Consider the following 16906-nt stretch of genomic DNA (forward strand, 5'->3'; position numbering starts at 1 on the left):
ACTCTGTCATTATGTGTTCCTATGATAAGCAGTTCAAATGGGTTAATTACACTGCAGTCAGCCATGGAGACTCCCTGGTGCCTCCCTTACCTGTTCCCCAACTGTGACAAATTAAAATGTGGATGATCAAGTCTTGACTTCACTTTGTAAATTGATGGGAACATCTGCAGTGAAGCCTCTCTCCTGTCCACCCATCTTGTTCTGACACATTCTAGACTAATCAGGAAGAATACTGATGACCACAGGGCATGGCCTGGTAGTTCTTGGCCAATTTAGTGTTTCTTACCTGGATTTCTTATGCAATAAACAGGTAACAGAAGAATGTTACACTTTATTTCTAGAGATGTACAGATAAAGTGATGGGGTGACTTAAAGGAAAGGAAAGAAAGAAAGTGAAGTTGCTCAGTCGTGTCCAACTCTTTGCAACCCCATGGATTGTAGACTACCAAGCTCCTCTGTCCATGGAATTTTCCAGGCAAGAGTACTGGAGTGGGTTGCCGTTTCTTTCTCCAGGGGATCTTCCCAACCCAGGGATCAAACCTGGGTCTTCCGCATTGCAGGCAGACGCTTTACCATCTGAGCCCCCAGGGAAGCCCAATGGAAAGGAAGGTGGTTTCAAATATAGAGGAATCAGGAAGTGCTTTGTGGAAGATACAGACTTGAGATGGGCTGTTTAGTGTGGGTGAGTTAAGTGGACGAGGTGGGTTTAAAGATAATAAGAGCAGAGGAAGAGGTGTGTACAAAGACAGGTGTGGAGCACATGTGAACACAGACAATAATTCCTGCCTTTTGTAACTTTTTGTGAAGTGAGCAGGGGAGGAATGGACCTTCCCTGAAGAGCCAAGGAAACTAGCTCAGAGTGGGGAGTGCCTTCCTCAGAGGTCACACAGCTGGGGGCAGGATCAGGAATGCAAACTGGTTTTTCTGGGTGTGTATCAGTTTCTTCCCTGATGCAGCTTTACCTCTGGCCTGTGAACCCAGTGTTCCAACAGAGCTGGGTCCAGATGGTGCAGTGTGAAGGAGGGAGCTGTGTTGGGGACGACTTTGATTCTCTTGGGCTTCCCTGGTGGCTCAGATGGTAAAGGATCTGCCCGCAATGTGGGAGAACCAGTTTCGATCCCTGTGTTGGGAAGATTCTCTGAAAAAGGGAATGGCTAAGTGACTAACACTTTTGATTCTCTGTAGTTGTGTACTTCCTCCCTCTGCCCCAGCACAGGAATGTTTGCAGGCCTGAGGGACATTCAAGAGGGAATCAGATTGTCAAGGTCATGCATTGCATTCAGGTAGGGGCGGATGGAAAAGAATTCCCTCTCCAAATAGATCTTTTCATGTAGGGATAAAGTGCTGTGGAAATAATCTACAGACTTGAATTTTTGTCAACATTACAAAGCCATTCAGTTCAGTTCAGTCGCTCAGTCATGTCCGACTCTTTGCGACCCCATCAATCACAGCATGCCAGGCCTCCCTGTCCATCACAAAGCCATTACTTACATTCAAATTCTGTTGGGGATTGGTATAGACATCTAGTATTTTGGTTCCATATTATAAGAATATCTTGGCGTGAATACATTCTTATATGTATTTACAGAGATAATCTATTCCCCTGTTTTGGCTCTTTTTTCTCTGGAATTAATCTTTAGAGGGAAAAATGCCTGCTTTGTAATCTCACTCCTATGTTCTCTAGGATAGTCCCAGAATAATGAATTCAATACTAATTATTTATAATCTACTCCATGGATGATATTTGATATGAAACTGTAGTTTTAACAAGTAGTAGGAAGCAAGCTGGACAGGCGTAGTAAGTTATTCTGTCATCTCTTATTACTGACTTCCAGAGACAGAGCAACAACTGACATATTCCTCTAAAGATAATTCTTAGATTATAATTAAGCTCTTAAAACTTTTATATTAAATTCCCTTTTTCAGGAGGACAGTGAATACCATCCTAATATTAGATATTAAAATTTGTTTAAACCTTTTGCAATTGCCCTAAATACCAACCATAGGTGACATTTCTCTGCCAGAAAGGTTAGCCATTCTGTTTGGATCCATACATGGGAATAACAGAGAAAAGAGGAAGAGAGAGAGAGATGCAAAGAGAGAACGAAGAGAAGCAGACCCGAGAAGTGAAAACTCAGCTCTCTGATTAATTGTCTCTGTTTCCTAGTCTTTAAACTTTATCAGGTAAACGTCTATCATAATTTTCAGCAATTTATCACAGGCGTTTGCAGATCACTTCTTTTTACTAGACTCCACAGCAGTGTTGACAGATGTGAGTTCTAAAACTTGAAAGCAAGCAGAGCTCTGCAGGTTATTAACAAGTAGGTACCTCACTGGTGGGTCCAGGGCCAGTGTTCTATCAGGTGCTAAATATTTCAAATCTTAGCCCTGCTTAGGTGCAGGCACTGATGGGTACAGATGAACAGAGTATCCCCCTGGATGGCAGAGACCCGTCTTCCTCTGCTCTCGGTCCCCAGATTGAAGCATCAGATCGAGGATAACGTAGGCGTAAAATGAAGGCATGGCCCAATACTGAACAAATGAGAGATGTGAGCTGAAAAGTGGCCTCCATGAGATACCCTGTGTCCCAATTCCTGGAATCTGAATATTTCTAAGCAAAAGAGTACTACTTTGCATGACAAAAGTTGCTACTATGTTAAGGATCTTGAGAGGAAGGTCTTTTTAAAGAAAAATTAATTATTTTTGGCTTTCCTAGGTCTGTATTGCTGCACACAGCCTTTCTCAAGTTGTAGTGAGTGGGGCTGCTCTTTAGTTGCCCTGTGCTGGCTTCTCTTTGCAGTGGCTTCTTTTGTTGTGGAGCATGGGGTCTTGGGGTGTGGGCTTTAATAGTTGTAACTCTTGAGCTCAGTTTCCCCTCGGCATGTAGAATCTTCCCAGACCAGGGATTGAACCCATGTCCCTTGCATTGGCAGGAGGATGTTTAACCACTGGACCACCAGGGAAGTCTGGAGAGGAAGACCGAGAGAGAGGAGTTCAACCGAGGCTCTCCCTAAAAGCGATCACGTTTTCCCATAAGATGGAAACAGAGCAAGAGTCACTTGGAGAAGACGAGGAGGCAGCGTGACGTCAGAGGCAGTGATCAGAGTGATGTGGCCACCAGCCAAGGAAGCAAAGGTTTGCTGACAACCACCAAGAGCTGGAAGAGGCAGAAAGGAGCTTCGCCCAGAGCCTCCAGAAGAAGGGTAACCTGCCAATACCTTGGTTGCAGAACCAAGACTAGACTCTAGACTCTGGAACTTTGAAAGAATACGTATTTGTTGTTTTGTGCTATCACTTTTGTTGGTCTTTTATTATAGCAGCCACAGGAAGCTCCGGGTGCTCCCTAAATCTAAATTCAGACATGAATTTCTAGTCACACGGCTAACAGAATGACCCAGCTTTATAATGTGCTTCAACTTCGACCTTCCTGGGCTCGTTCTTTGCAGGCCTATGTGGATTTGCTCACCCTCTGTGCTTGTGACAGGTGTCGACAAGCCGTGCCTTCCCAGGGGCCCAGACCAGGATGCTGCAACTGTTATGGCCCTTTGTGAGCTTTTCATTCAAACCCAGGGCACGCAGATCCAGTGAAAGGACTTTAGGGAATCATTTAAGGCAGAAGTGGTACTTACTAACCACCTGCCTCCCTCTATGTGTCTAGAACCCTGTTTACATCATCTCATCTTACTCTCAAAATAGCTCCTGTGTTAGAGTTGTCCCTGCACTGATGCACAGTTAAATTATACAGTTTTCAAAACAGCCAACAAGCCACAGGAAATCAGAATGATCCTTGAAAACCCTGTGCCTCGTTACGGTTCTCCTGCGGAGTCAGCTAAGACGCTACTTTATTCAAGCACCGGATAAAATAGCTAGTAGCTGATTTTCATTGAGCAAAGCCTTGCTGCAGGAAATTCTTTCATCTTTTCTTAGCAATGGGAGATTCTTCCTCCTAAAGGCAAAGGGCTCAACAGAACGATGAAAAATGTGGTGGAACTGAGAGCAATCTAGGTCATTGCCCTCTACACCAGGGCGTAGCTCATTCAGAAGAGAGGCAGGAAGAACCTCCTGTAAACTGTGATTCTTCACCCAGCGTCTGGCTCACATTAAGCTCCAGGTAGGTGTTAACTAATTTTCGACTGAAGTTCTAGGTTATTTTCAAACGGGTTGGGGATCATTTGCATTTGTTATGATGCTGTCCGAGGCTATATGAGAAACGCAATATTTTTGCAGACTGTATTGAACCCCAGCAGTGTCTGTGGGCCCTGGTTCCCAGGTGGTTCAGTGGTAAAGAATCTGTCTGCCAAATGCAGGAGTTGTGGATTTGATCCCTGGGTGGGGAAGATCCCCTGGAGAAGGAAATGGCAACACACTCCAATATTCTTGGGAAAATCCCATGGATAGAGGAACCTGAAGGGTTACAGTCCATGGAGTTGAAAAGAGTAGGGCAATGACTATGCGATTTAGTATGGATGCACGCACATGTCTGTGGGCCAGTGACTTCATGCTTCTGTGCCTCGGTTTCCCTGTCAGTTAGAGGGTGATATTGATAGCACCTACCTTAAGGGTTGCTGTGAGGACCAAATTGATCCAGTTAATCAATAATTGTTAATTGCACAGTATAGTGTCTGTGCATAATAAATGATGTAAGTGTGAAATAAACATGAAAAGGAGACTCTTGCATGGGAGATGCACTAGAGGAGAAAATTCCATAATAACACAAAAAGAGTCCTCTTAAGCATTTGCTTTTTTTTAGGTTATACAAATGAAAATTTATATGAATTGAGAAAAAAAATCTCAAAATATTATAAGATGTTAGGCCTAAAAGTACTATAAATATTGTAAAAATCTAGGAAAATGATATGCTGATTTTATTTAATTCTTTTTCATTGAAGTATAGTTGATTTACAATGTTTCAGCTGTACAGAAAGGTGAGTCAGTTATACTGGCTTGGCCAAAAATCTCATTTGGGTTTCTCCGTAGATGGGATAGAAAAACCTGAATGAACGTTTTGGCCAACCCAACGCCTTTGAATTTTTAAGGGGTCCTTGGTAGCGATAATTAGAGCCATTCATCTGGAAGCTGATGGTCTAATCCAAGGGTGGTCAGGATGACAACTGTTTACCTGCTGAGGCCGGCAGTGAACTGGCTGGCAACCTGATTCAACACTGTTAGGAAGTTATCATGGGGTCATTGTTTCCTCTTTCACAGGCAGATCAAAGTATAGCTTGGAAAAAGCTGTAACCTCTTTAAAGCTTGGGGTTCAATAATGATTGCAGCCATGAAATTAAGGGACGCTTACTGCTTGGAAGGAAAGTTATGACCAATCTAGATAGTATATTAAAAAGCAGAGACATTACTTTGCCAACCAAGGTCCGTCTAGTCAAGGCTATGGTTTTTCCAGTGGTCATGTATGGATGTGAGAGTTGGACTGTGAAGAAAGCTGATCACCGAAGAATGGATGCTTCTGAACTGTGGTGCTGGAGAAGACTCTTGAGAGTCCCTTGGACTGCAAGGAGATCCAACCAGTCCATTCTAAAGGAGATCGATCCTGGGTGTTCACTGGAAGGACTGATGTTGAAGCTGAAACTCCAATACTTTGGCCACCTCATGTGAAGAGTTGACTCACTGGAAAAGACTCTGATGCTGGGAGGGATTGGGGGTGGGAGGAGAAGGGGACGACTGAGAATGAGATGGCTGGATGGCATCACCGACTCGATGGACATGAGTTTGAGTGAACTCCGGGAGTTGGTGATGGACAGGGAGGCCTGGCGTGCTGTGATTCATGGGGTCGCGGAGAGTTGATCACGACTGAGCAACTGAACTGAACTGAACTGAACTGAACGCTTCCTTTCCAGGGTGTTTTCAAAGGCGAGAGCAAATGAAAACAGCAGCTGAGAGAGAACCCAGCACATTTTAGGGAACATGATTTCCATTTCTTGTATTCTCTAAGGAAAAGGAATCCCAAGCACTTAAATTCAGAGTCAGATAAGCCTTTTTTTTTTTTTGTAAATGAGAAATTCTATGAGCTGGCAGAAGACACAGAAGAATAAAGGGAAATTGAGCTGTGAAATTCCATTAACGATAGGTATCTGGACCTAGGGGCTTCCCAGGTGGTGCAGTGGTATAGAATCTTGTGTCTGCCTGCCAGTGCAGGAGACACAAGAGACGTGGGTTCAGTCCCTGGCTCAAGAAGATCCTCTGGAGTAGGAAATGAAAACTCACTCCAGTAGTCCTGCCTGGAAAATTCCATGGACAGAGGAGCCTAGTGGGCTGTATAGTCCGTAAGGTCACAAAGAGTCAGACATGACTGAGCAGGCACGCACTGTCTGGACCTAAGGGGAGCTACGTCCTAGTTATCACCATGACCCAGTCAGAATAATAAAAAATAACAATAACTAAATTTATTGATATGCCCCAGGTACTGTTCTTGGTGTTTGACATTCAGTAACTCACTGATCCTCATCACAAAAGGAAACAGTTGCAGTTCCTCTGTTTAGTTTTGCTGTAACCCTTTGTTTTTGTTGTTCGATTGCTAAGTCACGTCTGACTCTGTGACCCCATGGACTGCAGCACGCCAGTTTCCTCTGTCTTCCACTATCTCCAGGAGTTTGCACAAATTCAAGTTCATTGAGTCAATGATGCTATCTAACCATCTCATCCTCTGCCACCCCCTTCTCCTTTTGCCTTCAGTCTTTCCCAGCATCAGGGTTTTTTTTTTTTTTTTTCCAGTGAATCAGCTGGTCAAAGTATTGGAGCTTCAGCTTTAGCCTCAGTCCTTCCAATGAATATTCAGGGTTGAATTCCTATAGGATTGACTGGTTTGATCTCCTTGTAGTCCGAGAAACTCTTAAGAGTCTTCTCCAGCAGCACAGTTTAAAAGCATCAGTTCTGTGGCACTCAGCCTTCTTTATGATCCAGCTCTCACATCTGTACATGACTACTGGAAAAACCACAGCTTCGAGTGTACAGACTTTTGTCAGCAAAGTGATGTCTCTCTATTTATTATGCTGTCTAGATCTGTCATGAGTTTCCTTCCAAGGAACAAGCATCTTTTAATGTCATGGCTGCAGTGACTGTCTGCAGTGATTTTGGAGCCTGAGAAAATAAAATTTGTTACTGTTTCCACCTTTTCCCCTGCTATTTGCCATGAAGTGATGGAGCCAGATACCAGGATCTTAGTCTTTTCAGTGTTGAGTTTCAAGCCAGCTTTTTCACTCTTCTCTTTTACCCTCATCAAGAGGCTCTTTAGTTCTTCTTCACTTTCTGCCATTAAAGTGGTTTCATCTGCATATCTGAGGTTGTTGATATTTCTTCTGGCAATCTTGATTCCAGCTGTGATTCATCCAGCCTGGCATTTCACATGATGTACTAGCATATACGACGGAGAATGAGATGGCTGGATGGCATCACCGACTCTGTGGACATGAGTTTGAGTGAACTCCGGGAGTTGGTGATGGACAGGGAGGCCTGGTGTGCTGTGATTCATGGGGTCGCGGAGAGTGTGATTCATGGGGTCGCGGAGAGTCAGACACGACTGAGCGACTGAACTGAACTTGCATATAAGTTAAACAAGCAGTGTGACAGTATAAAACCTTGTCATACTCCTTTTCCAACTTTGAACCAGTCAGTAGTTTCATGTCTGGTTCTAAGTGTTGCTTCTTGACCTTCATACAGATTTCTCAGGAGACAGGTAAGGTGGTCTGGTTTTCCTCAGTTCATTATGATCCACACAGTCAAAAACTTTCACGTAGTCAATGAAGCAGACATAGATGTTTTTCTGGAACTCCTTTGCTTTCTCCATGATCTATTGAATGTTGGCAATTTGATCTTTTGATCCCTGTCTTACTTGGCAATATTTGGAAGATTTATTTATGTATTAATTTATTTATTCACTCATTTCTCCCTTATGCCAAAACTTTCCCAGGCTAGAGCAGAGTCTGGCAAACTGACCCCATGGTGGCCTGGCCAGTGCTGACCACCCTCTCCAGCCACATGTGAATCTCAGAAAAGGACTCTGGGTCAGGCACTGGGTTTAAGCTGGAATGACCACACTCATGCCTTCCTGAAGCATTTTAGCAGCCTTGGCAATAGTCTTTTTGTTATTTATTGAAGAACAATAGGTGTTTGTGTGATAGTTCTGGTTTCCTAGTGTACCAGTTTTCTTGGGCCTCCACAACAAAGTACCACTGACTAGGGTGGTAGGGAACTTAGATGATGGAAATTAATTTTCTCACAGATCTGGAGGTCAGAATTCCAAGATCAAGATGTTGGCAGGGTTGGTTCCTTCTAAGGTCTCTCTCCTTGGCTTGAAAATGTCCCCTTTCTCTCTGTGACCACACATCTGTGTGTGTCTGTGTCCTAATCTCCGCTTCTCATAAGGACACCAGGCCTATGCAGTCAGAGGCCACTCTAGTGACCTTGCTTTATCTTAGTCACCTCTTTAAAGACCTCATCTCTAGGGGACTTCCTTGGTGGTCCAGTGGTTAAGAAACCTCCTTGCAATGCACAGGTGTGGGTTTGATCCCTGGTCAGGGTACTAAGAAGTGACTTAGCACGCATGCATACAGGATACTATTATCCCATACGCAACGGGGCAGCTAAGCCTGATGGCCACAACTCCTGAGTCTGCATGCGCTGGAGCTCATGTGCCCCAACTAGGGAGTCCGTGTGCTGCAACAAAAGATCCCACAGGCCTCAGCTAAGACCTGATGCAGCCAAAATAAATACAGAAAACAAGAACAAAGGAAAAAGACCCTGTCTGCAAATAGCAGTCACATTCTGAGGTGCTGGGGGCTAGAATTTTCACATAGGAATTTGGGAGGGGGCCACAATTCAGCCCATAACATACACCAACAGACAAACAGAGGGGGTACATGAGAATCACTGAATTACAGAAGTCCAGACTTGCAAAGAACATTTACATTTGAAGAGCCTAAAGCCCACAGAAACAGTGGAAACAGTAGCTGACTTTATTTTTGGGGGCTCCAAAATCACTGCAGATGCTGATTGCAGCCATGAAATTAAAAGACACTTACTCCTTGGAAGGAAAGTTATGACCAACCTAGATAGCATATTAAAAAGCAGAGACATCACTTTGTCAACCAAGGTCCGTCTAGTCAAAGCTATGGTTTTTCCAGTAGTCATGTATGGATGTGAAAGTTGGACTATAAAGAAAGCTGAGTGCAGAAGAATTGATGCTTTTGAACTGTGGTGTTGGAGAAGAATCTTGAGAGTCCCTTGGACTGCAAGGAGATCCAACCAGTCCATCCTAAAGGAGATCAGTCCTGAGTGTTCATTGGAAGGACTGATATTGAAGCTGAAACTCAGGTACTTTGGCCACCTGATGTGAAGAGCTGACTCATTTGAAAAGACCCTGATGCTGGGAAAGATTGAGGGCAGGAGGAGAAGGGGACGACAGAGGATGAGATGGCTGGATGGCATCACCAACTTGATGGACATGGGTTGTGTGGACTCCAGGAGTTGGTGATGGACAGGGAGGCCTGGTGTGCTGCAGTTCATGGGGTTGCAAAGAGTCAGACATGACTGAGTGACTAAATTGAACTGAAAGCCTAGAGAAGTGAAGTGACTGGCCTGAGTTCACACATTTAGTAAATGGTGATAGAACTTGAACCCTATCTTGCCTTCCCTTTCCTCCCTCCGTCCCTCCCTTCTTCCTGCCTTCCTTCCAGAAGAGTTGAAAGAACAGCTTCTCTTTGCCCTCTCGCCACCTGTGCATCTCTAGCCCTCGACTTAATTTTCTAAGCTTCAGTTTCCCTACATCTAAGATAGGAACCCGGAGAAGGCAATGGCAAGCCACTCCAGTACTCTTGCCTGGAAAATCCCATGGATGGAGGAGCCTGGTAGGCCGCAGTCCGTGGGGTCGCTAAGGGTCAGACACGACTGAGCGACTTCACTTTCACTTTTCACTTTCACACATTGGAGAAGGAAATGGCAACCCACTCCAGTGTTCTTGCTTGGAGAATCCCAGGGACGGGGGAGCCTGGTGGGCTTCCATCTATGGGGTCACACAGAGTCGGACACGACTGAAGTGACTTAGCAGCAGCAGCAGCAAGATAGGAACCACTCTTCTATCAAAGAGCTGTTGGGGGTTAAGATGATGCAGACAGACCAGGCCTAGCATAAACACAGCAGAAATCAATCTCCTTTCCCTTTTCTCTCTGATCTATTTATTCAGTTATTAATGAGTGCTTTAATTGAGTCATTCTTGCACCTAGCTGCCTCTCGGCAGATGTGTACCGAGGTTGGTCACGCTCAGCGTAGCACTGGATGCATGACGGAGCCCACGATCAATGTGGGGACACACACCTACTGATCCCTAATGCCAGTACTGATGTCGCCAGATACGGCTGCAGTGTGAGATCAGCGCTGGTTGGGGAAGGAGTGTGACATTAATGTGAGTCTCACGGTAGGCTTCCTGGCAGGCAGGATGGAGATATGTGTTACAGAAAGAGTTTTCTTTAACGGGCCAAGCAGGAGACGGGGTGCATGGAAAGGTCAGGATTGGCTGCAGGTCCTGTGAGCTAAGACCTGGGCGAGGATGCTTGTAGAAGGGGCTGGAAGGATTAGATTACATTCTGTACGTCCAGGGTGGCTCTTCTCTGATCCTGCAGTCGTGGGGATTCTGGAGTGACTCAGCCAGCATCTCCCAAAGTGAAGTCGCTCAGTTGTGTCCAAATCTTTGCGACCCTATGGACTGCAGCCCACCAGTCTCCTCCATCCATGGGATTTTCCAGGCAAGAATACTGGAGTGGGTTGCCATTTCCTTCTCCAGGGATTGAACCTGGGTCTCCCACATTGCAGGCAGACTTTCCAGTCTGAGCCACGAGAGAATCCCTGTGAACTCCTTCAAAGCTCCCCCTTTTGCTGTCCTTTGCTTGCAAAAGGGAAGCCATTGGGTTACACCCACCTCGTCTCCTCTGAGTCCCGTCCCCAGGGCAAACTGCTGATTCTTCTCCAAGAAGCGGATTTTCACATTGTAGACTTTGTTCCCATAAAACACCGCCAACACATAGGGCTCTGCCCTGGACTTTGCAGAGCAATCTCGGACCAAGAAGGTGCCATCCTGAAGCAAAAGGAAGAACAATGATCCTTCCAGCCCCTTCGACAATGATCTTCATAACGAGAATCCACCCTCCCAACAGGCACAGCAGTGAAGCCTGTGTGCCTGAGATCCCCAAGAAGCTTTAGTTTTTGACAAGCCAATTCTTTATTCAATTTAATTCAGTAGGTGTTTACTGAGGGTTACAATCCTGAAGGAAATCAACCCTGGATATTCATTGGAAGGACTGACTGATGCTGAAGCCGAAGCTGCAATACTTTGGCCACCTGATGCAAACAGCTAACTCATTGGAAAAGACCCTGATGCTGGTAAAGACTGACGGCAGGAGGAGAAGGTGGCGACAGAGGATGAGCGGGTTGGATGGCATCACTGACTTGATGGACGTGAGTTTGAGCAAACTCCAGGAGACAGTGAAGGACAGGAAAGCCTTGAGTGCTGCAGTCCATGGTGTCTCAAAGAGACATGGCTGAGCGACTGAACAACAACGTGTCTAAGGGTTGTTATTTTGTGAGAAGTGCACCATTCAGATCACAGCACCCCCCTCTTCCAAATCTTCCAATATCCCCCGCTGTCCTCAGTGCCATGCCTACAACTATAACATGATGTTCGTGGACCAAGGTACCAGACTCTCCTGCAGTTTTATCTCACTCCTGCAGCCTCCAGCCCTGGGATGATGGTGCCGGTCAAGCTACCATTTGCCAGGGGCACCATCTTGCTCTCAGATTCTTAGCATTTGCACAAGCCTCCCCCTCTGACTTCCCTTTCCTCCCCTCTCTGGGGGTGCTTTCCTCCATCTGCCAGGGTTTACACATTTCCTGTTCTGTTAATGTTCAGGGTATTATTCTAGAAACAGTGGGAACCAGTGCAGGCTTTGAGTAGGAGAGGATTTGAGCATTGACGTTGATCCTCCACATGGGGAGATGGCTTCAGTCACTGATGTCAGAGTGGAAAGACTTTATGAAGGAGAAATAGAAAATAGAGCATGGGATGAGGTGACAGGAAGTGCAGGGCAAGGAAGAGGAGACAAAAAACGTTCCAAGTTGATGTCTCAGAGATGGACTGAAACTCAGAAGCTTCAGTGTCACAGAAGCCGAGGGGGGACAGTGGAGGTTTCCACAAGAAAGCCAACAGTGTGAAACGGTCTGAAGGCTATAACTAGACAAGCTATAAATATAATATCAAATAATCAGGCACACCCTGGGGAGTAGCTCAGGATGAAGGTCTGGTCATAAAAGGTTAAGAAATGGAGCAATCTTCCTGAACGGGTACACATATAAGGCTTAGTTCTGTGGCTACATTATATCAGTTATATGAGGAAAAATACTGAAAAATCTTTAACTGTAACTGCATTGATTCTTGGATATGTGGTTATAAATATGTAGAGTAGATCTAGTTAAGTATGTGCGGTACTATGCATACTTTATGTGATAGGTATTATATATGATAATTTATATTTGTAATTATCTCCTCTATCAACTATATTTCATATCTATGTTTATAGATATTATATACATGCATATATAATATAATAATGATTATAATACTCTATAATAACACTATAAGTATATTAAATTTATAAATAATACTATAAAACTATAGTGATGTCATGATGATGCTGGCAGCTAAGGTTTACTGAAAACTGCTCTCAAGATGCCAAGCACTTTTTACACATTTTATTTGATCCTTATATAAGGTTTGAGGAGGTATTTTATCCCCATTTTACAGGTAATGGAATTAGGTTCTAATTATCTAAGTGGATCCCCTGACACATCACAGCTAATCAATGGAATACCAAAAAGCCAAGGCCACATTCTTGCTATAAATACACCAATCTCCAAGTGCATAAAGTGAGTTTAAGGAATTTTCTGGAACCTGTTCTGCCAAAAATATTCAGCCATAATTAAAGCCTTAAGACTCGAGCACAGGACATTGCCAAAGATTAGAAAGGGAGAGGAGGCCAAGATATGTGGCTGACTTAGGGGTTTATCATTTAACACTCTGCAATGAGTTTGTCACAGTGAATTTGGGCAACCCTGCAATTTGATTAAATTATCTTACATAAATGGGAAACATATTTTGACAAAACTGAGACAAACCAAATAGGAAAATATGAAGTCATTCAACTGAGATTCTGTTCTCTCAATGCTTTTTGGGAAACAGGCACACAGAAGGGGAGGGAAGGGAGCCTTGAAAATGCCCAAATGTAGCTGGAAGGACATTATATGGCATGCACATTGCCCTTCTAGCACCATCCACACAAGGGGCTTCTGGAAGTAGGTCTTCTAAGAGCTATTTTTCCCTTGGGAAAGAGACTCGGGGAGTGTCACAGTTGATTAGCGAAGAAGAGACAGGGTTGGAGCTGGCACGACTATGCCACCATTAGACACAGCAGAGGTCAGTCGTGCTTGGGATTCCTCGGGGAGAGGGAAGGGAGAGTCCTTGAGGCAAGCACCACCCAGCCACCTAGGAGTCCTTTGTAGTCCCTTCTAGAAAATAAAGAACTACAGTGGCTACTCGAGGCAGCTGTGATCTTTTGAAAACAGCACTGATCTTTAATACAGATTCTGGCACTTTCCCCACCTTGTAATTGAAACCTTAGCCTCGGTTTCCTTATCTAGAGAATGAGATAGTTTTGCTAATTCCTAATACGTTCAAGATACTTTGTTATCAGATGTATTAATTTCCTACTATTACTAGAACAAATTTGAGTGAACTCAATGAACTAACACACAAATTTATTCCCTTACAGTTCTGGGGATTGAAGTCTGATATGGGACTCACTGGGTTTAAATCAAGATGCCAGCAGGGCTGTGTTCCTTCTAGAGATTCTAGGGGAGAATGTATTTTCTTGCCTTTTCCAGCTTCTAGAAGCTGCCACCAGTGCTTGCTTTGTGGCTCTCTATGGCTGACTCTGAGCCCCCTGTCTCCCTGTTATGAGGACCCTTGTGATTATAGTCAACCTTCCCTGATAAACCAGAATAATTTCCCTATCTCAAGATTCTGAACTTAATTCCATCTGCAAATATTTTTTTCCCATATAAAGTGACAGAGACACAGATATTGGGGATTAGAAAGTGGATATATTGTGGTGGGAGGAGTATTATTCTGTTTACCCTAGCAACTTACATATAATTAACTTAGTAATTCGATAGCAATATATTATATAATATAATTGTATATAATGTATATTAATAATGTAATGATATCAATTCCGAGAGCTAAGTTTTATTAAAATTTATTGGGGACCTGTCATTTATTCACCCATCTGCTAATTAAATGACTGATTCATTTTTGTATTTCCTCACTCAACAATGACAGTTGTATTGGTTAGCTGAGGATAAGTTTTGATATTCCATTGGTCCCGAGAGCCTTCCTGTCACTTCTAAACAATCTATTCTAGTTCTTGGCACATAGTAGAGTTAGTTGCCTAACAACTATTTTTTTCTATTTGTGATGATGGTTATAGTAGTGATTTGATCTGATCATAGTTATCCCAAGTCCTCTCTTTTTTTGATCACATGTAGCTATGGAATCTTTTTTTTTTTTCTTCACACATTTCCACTTGTTTTGAAGTTGAGTCTGGTCATGTGGTTCAGTCTGGCCAATGAAATGTGAGCAGAGATGCAGCATGCTATATTTGAGAGAATGTGTTGAAAGCCAGTGTGTGATTGGTGTGAGCATACACTGAGATGGAGCCTTTAGAAGTCTGGGTCTATCCACCCAAACCTGTCTTGAGCATGAAGCTCAAGAAACAAATACAGTTCTGTTATGCTAAGCAACTGAGATCTTGGGGCTGTTTGTTACTACAGCATCATCTGTTGCATCCTGACTATGACAGCCTTTATCATCCCTGCTATTTCTTAAAGAAGTGAGATGTAAAAAGCCAACTGTACCTTATGCAGACCTATAGGAAGGGCATGAATCTTGAACAAAGCAGAAGGAAAGCACCGTCCATTGCAGCCTCCGTTTCTACCCTAGCCTCCACATTTGGTCTCTAAAATAGATCCTTAGGATTGATTTTACTATTTTCATTTAACAAATAAAGAAACCTGCACTTACAGATGTTTAGGAACTTGAGATGGAGAAGGCAATGGTACCCTACTCCAGTACTCTTGCCTGGAAAATCCCAGGGAAGGAGGAGCCTGGTGAGCTACAGTCCATGGGGTCGCAAAGAGTCAGACACGACTGAGCGACTTCACTTTCACTTTTCACTTTCATGCATTGGAGAAGGCAATGGCAACCCACTCCAGTGTTCTTGCCTGGAGAATCCCAGGGACGGGGGAGCCTGGTGGGCTGCCGTCTATGGGCTCCCACAGAGTCGGACACGACTGAAGCGACTTAGCAGCAGCAGGAACTTGAGAAAGTCACACAACTGATAAGTGGTACAACCAAGTCTCAAATCTAAAACTATTTGAAAACCTGTTTTCAGTGACCACCTCCCCAGCAGTGAGAAATTGCAACCTGTGACCTATGGGCAGAAAACCCTAGGGTGACTACAGAAACAATGTAACAGGCCCTGGAGAAGCCATTACCTTGTTCTCCTTCATCAGTGCCTCTTCCACTGCCTGGCGACTGTATTCTCCAATGTACCACTCGTGCTGGACATCCTGCAGTACAGGTGGAGTGGTGAATGTGTTAGGGTCAACGGGAAGGACTGTTAATTAAAGTTTACTTTCGTTCCACTAGTGCCAAATCATGGGGCTTCCCAGGTGGCACAGTGGTAAAGAACCCGCCTGCCAATGCAGGAGATGCAAGCGATGTGGTTTCTATCCCTGGGTTGGGAAGAGCCCCTAGAGTAGGAAATGGTAACTCACTCCAGCATTGTCTGGAAAATTCCATGGACAGAGGAGCTCGGCGGGTTACAGTCTACAGGGCCGCAAAGAGTTGGATATGACTGAGTGACTGAACACACACACAGTGACCGATCACAGCTGAATTTGTAGCAAATGTGCAGTAAAAACTGCCTATCCTTGATCTTGAGATGGACACAGGCAAAGTAACAGCAGATTAGGAATTGTGAAATTGACATGACAGATCTGTTATTGAAAGTAACCAGAAACGTTACTCCGTCTACTGAGAAAGGTGTTTTGACACCAAACTCAAAATGGACAGCAAACCCTTTATCGTCAGTGCTTTCTGCTACTGTACCTGCTGAAGCTTACTGAGGTGGGCTGTATGTTATTTATGATGCCCGTGAGGCCCCAGTCACCATAAAAACAGCAGGGGTGGGAGAGATAGGTGTAGATTGAGAGCATCTTTAAAACATTTTTTAAATTAATTTTTAAATTTTTATTTTAATATTATTTATTTATTTTTGGCTGCACTGGGTCTTTGCTGCTGCGTGGACTTTCTCTGGTTGCGTGTGCAGAGGCTACTGTCTAGTTGCAGTTTGAAAGCTTCCCGTTGCAGTGGCTTCTCTTGTTGCAGAGCATAGGCTCTAGGGTACGCGGCTTTCAGCAGCTGTGTCACATGGGCTTAGGTGCCCTGCGGCATGTGGAATCCTCCCAGACCACGGATCGAACCCATATCTCCTGCACTGGCAGGCAGACTCTCAACCACTGGACTACCAGGGAAGTCCTGAGAGCATCTTTATGTCAGTTGCCTAAAGTCACCTGTAGTAGGACTGGAATTTGAACCCTAGTCTGTCTGGCTTTCTCTCTGTGCCATGGTATCATACAAATTTATTTCTTTTGATTATAAAATCTGCCACAGCAGAGAAGGTAGGGTAGTCAGGGAGATGTGCCATGGATCTGCAATTCCTTTACTGAGTTCCAAGGATAATAATATTAAATAACCCTTTCCATGAGTTCAGCATCTCCAAGTTCCTCC

At 44.2% G+C, this 16906-nt stretch overlaps 1 protein-coding gene across 4 annotated transcripts in view; it reads right to left on the minus strand.

Annotated features, from left to right (window-relative positions):
- Positions 1–16906, minus strand: part of CLNK (cytokine dependent hematopoietic cell linker) — a 234021-nt gene that overhangs the window by 20557 nt on the left and 196558 nt on the right. For 3 of the 4 annotated variants that reach the window (XM_088836491.1, XM_088836488.1, XM_088836489.1), the window contains 2 exons: positions 15610–15684; positions 10925–11080 (listed from right to left, as the gene is read on the minus strand). In XM_088836491.1, the coding sequence (XP_088692617.1) occupies positions 10925–11080; positions 15610–15684 (231 nt within the window). The remainder of the gene's footprint in view (positions 1–10924; positions 11081–15609; positions 15685–16906) is intronic. The other variant, XM_088836490.1, reaches the window with a different exon arrangement.

Source organism: Moschus berezovskii, chromosome 5 (assembly GCF_049115385.1).
Source record: "Moschus berezovskii isolate FMDL1 chromosome 5, NW_MosBer_1.0, whole genome shotgun sequence".
Classification (NCBI taxonomy): Eukaryota; Metazoa; Chordata; class Mammalia; order Artiodactyla; family Moschidae; genus Moschus; species Moschus berezovskii.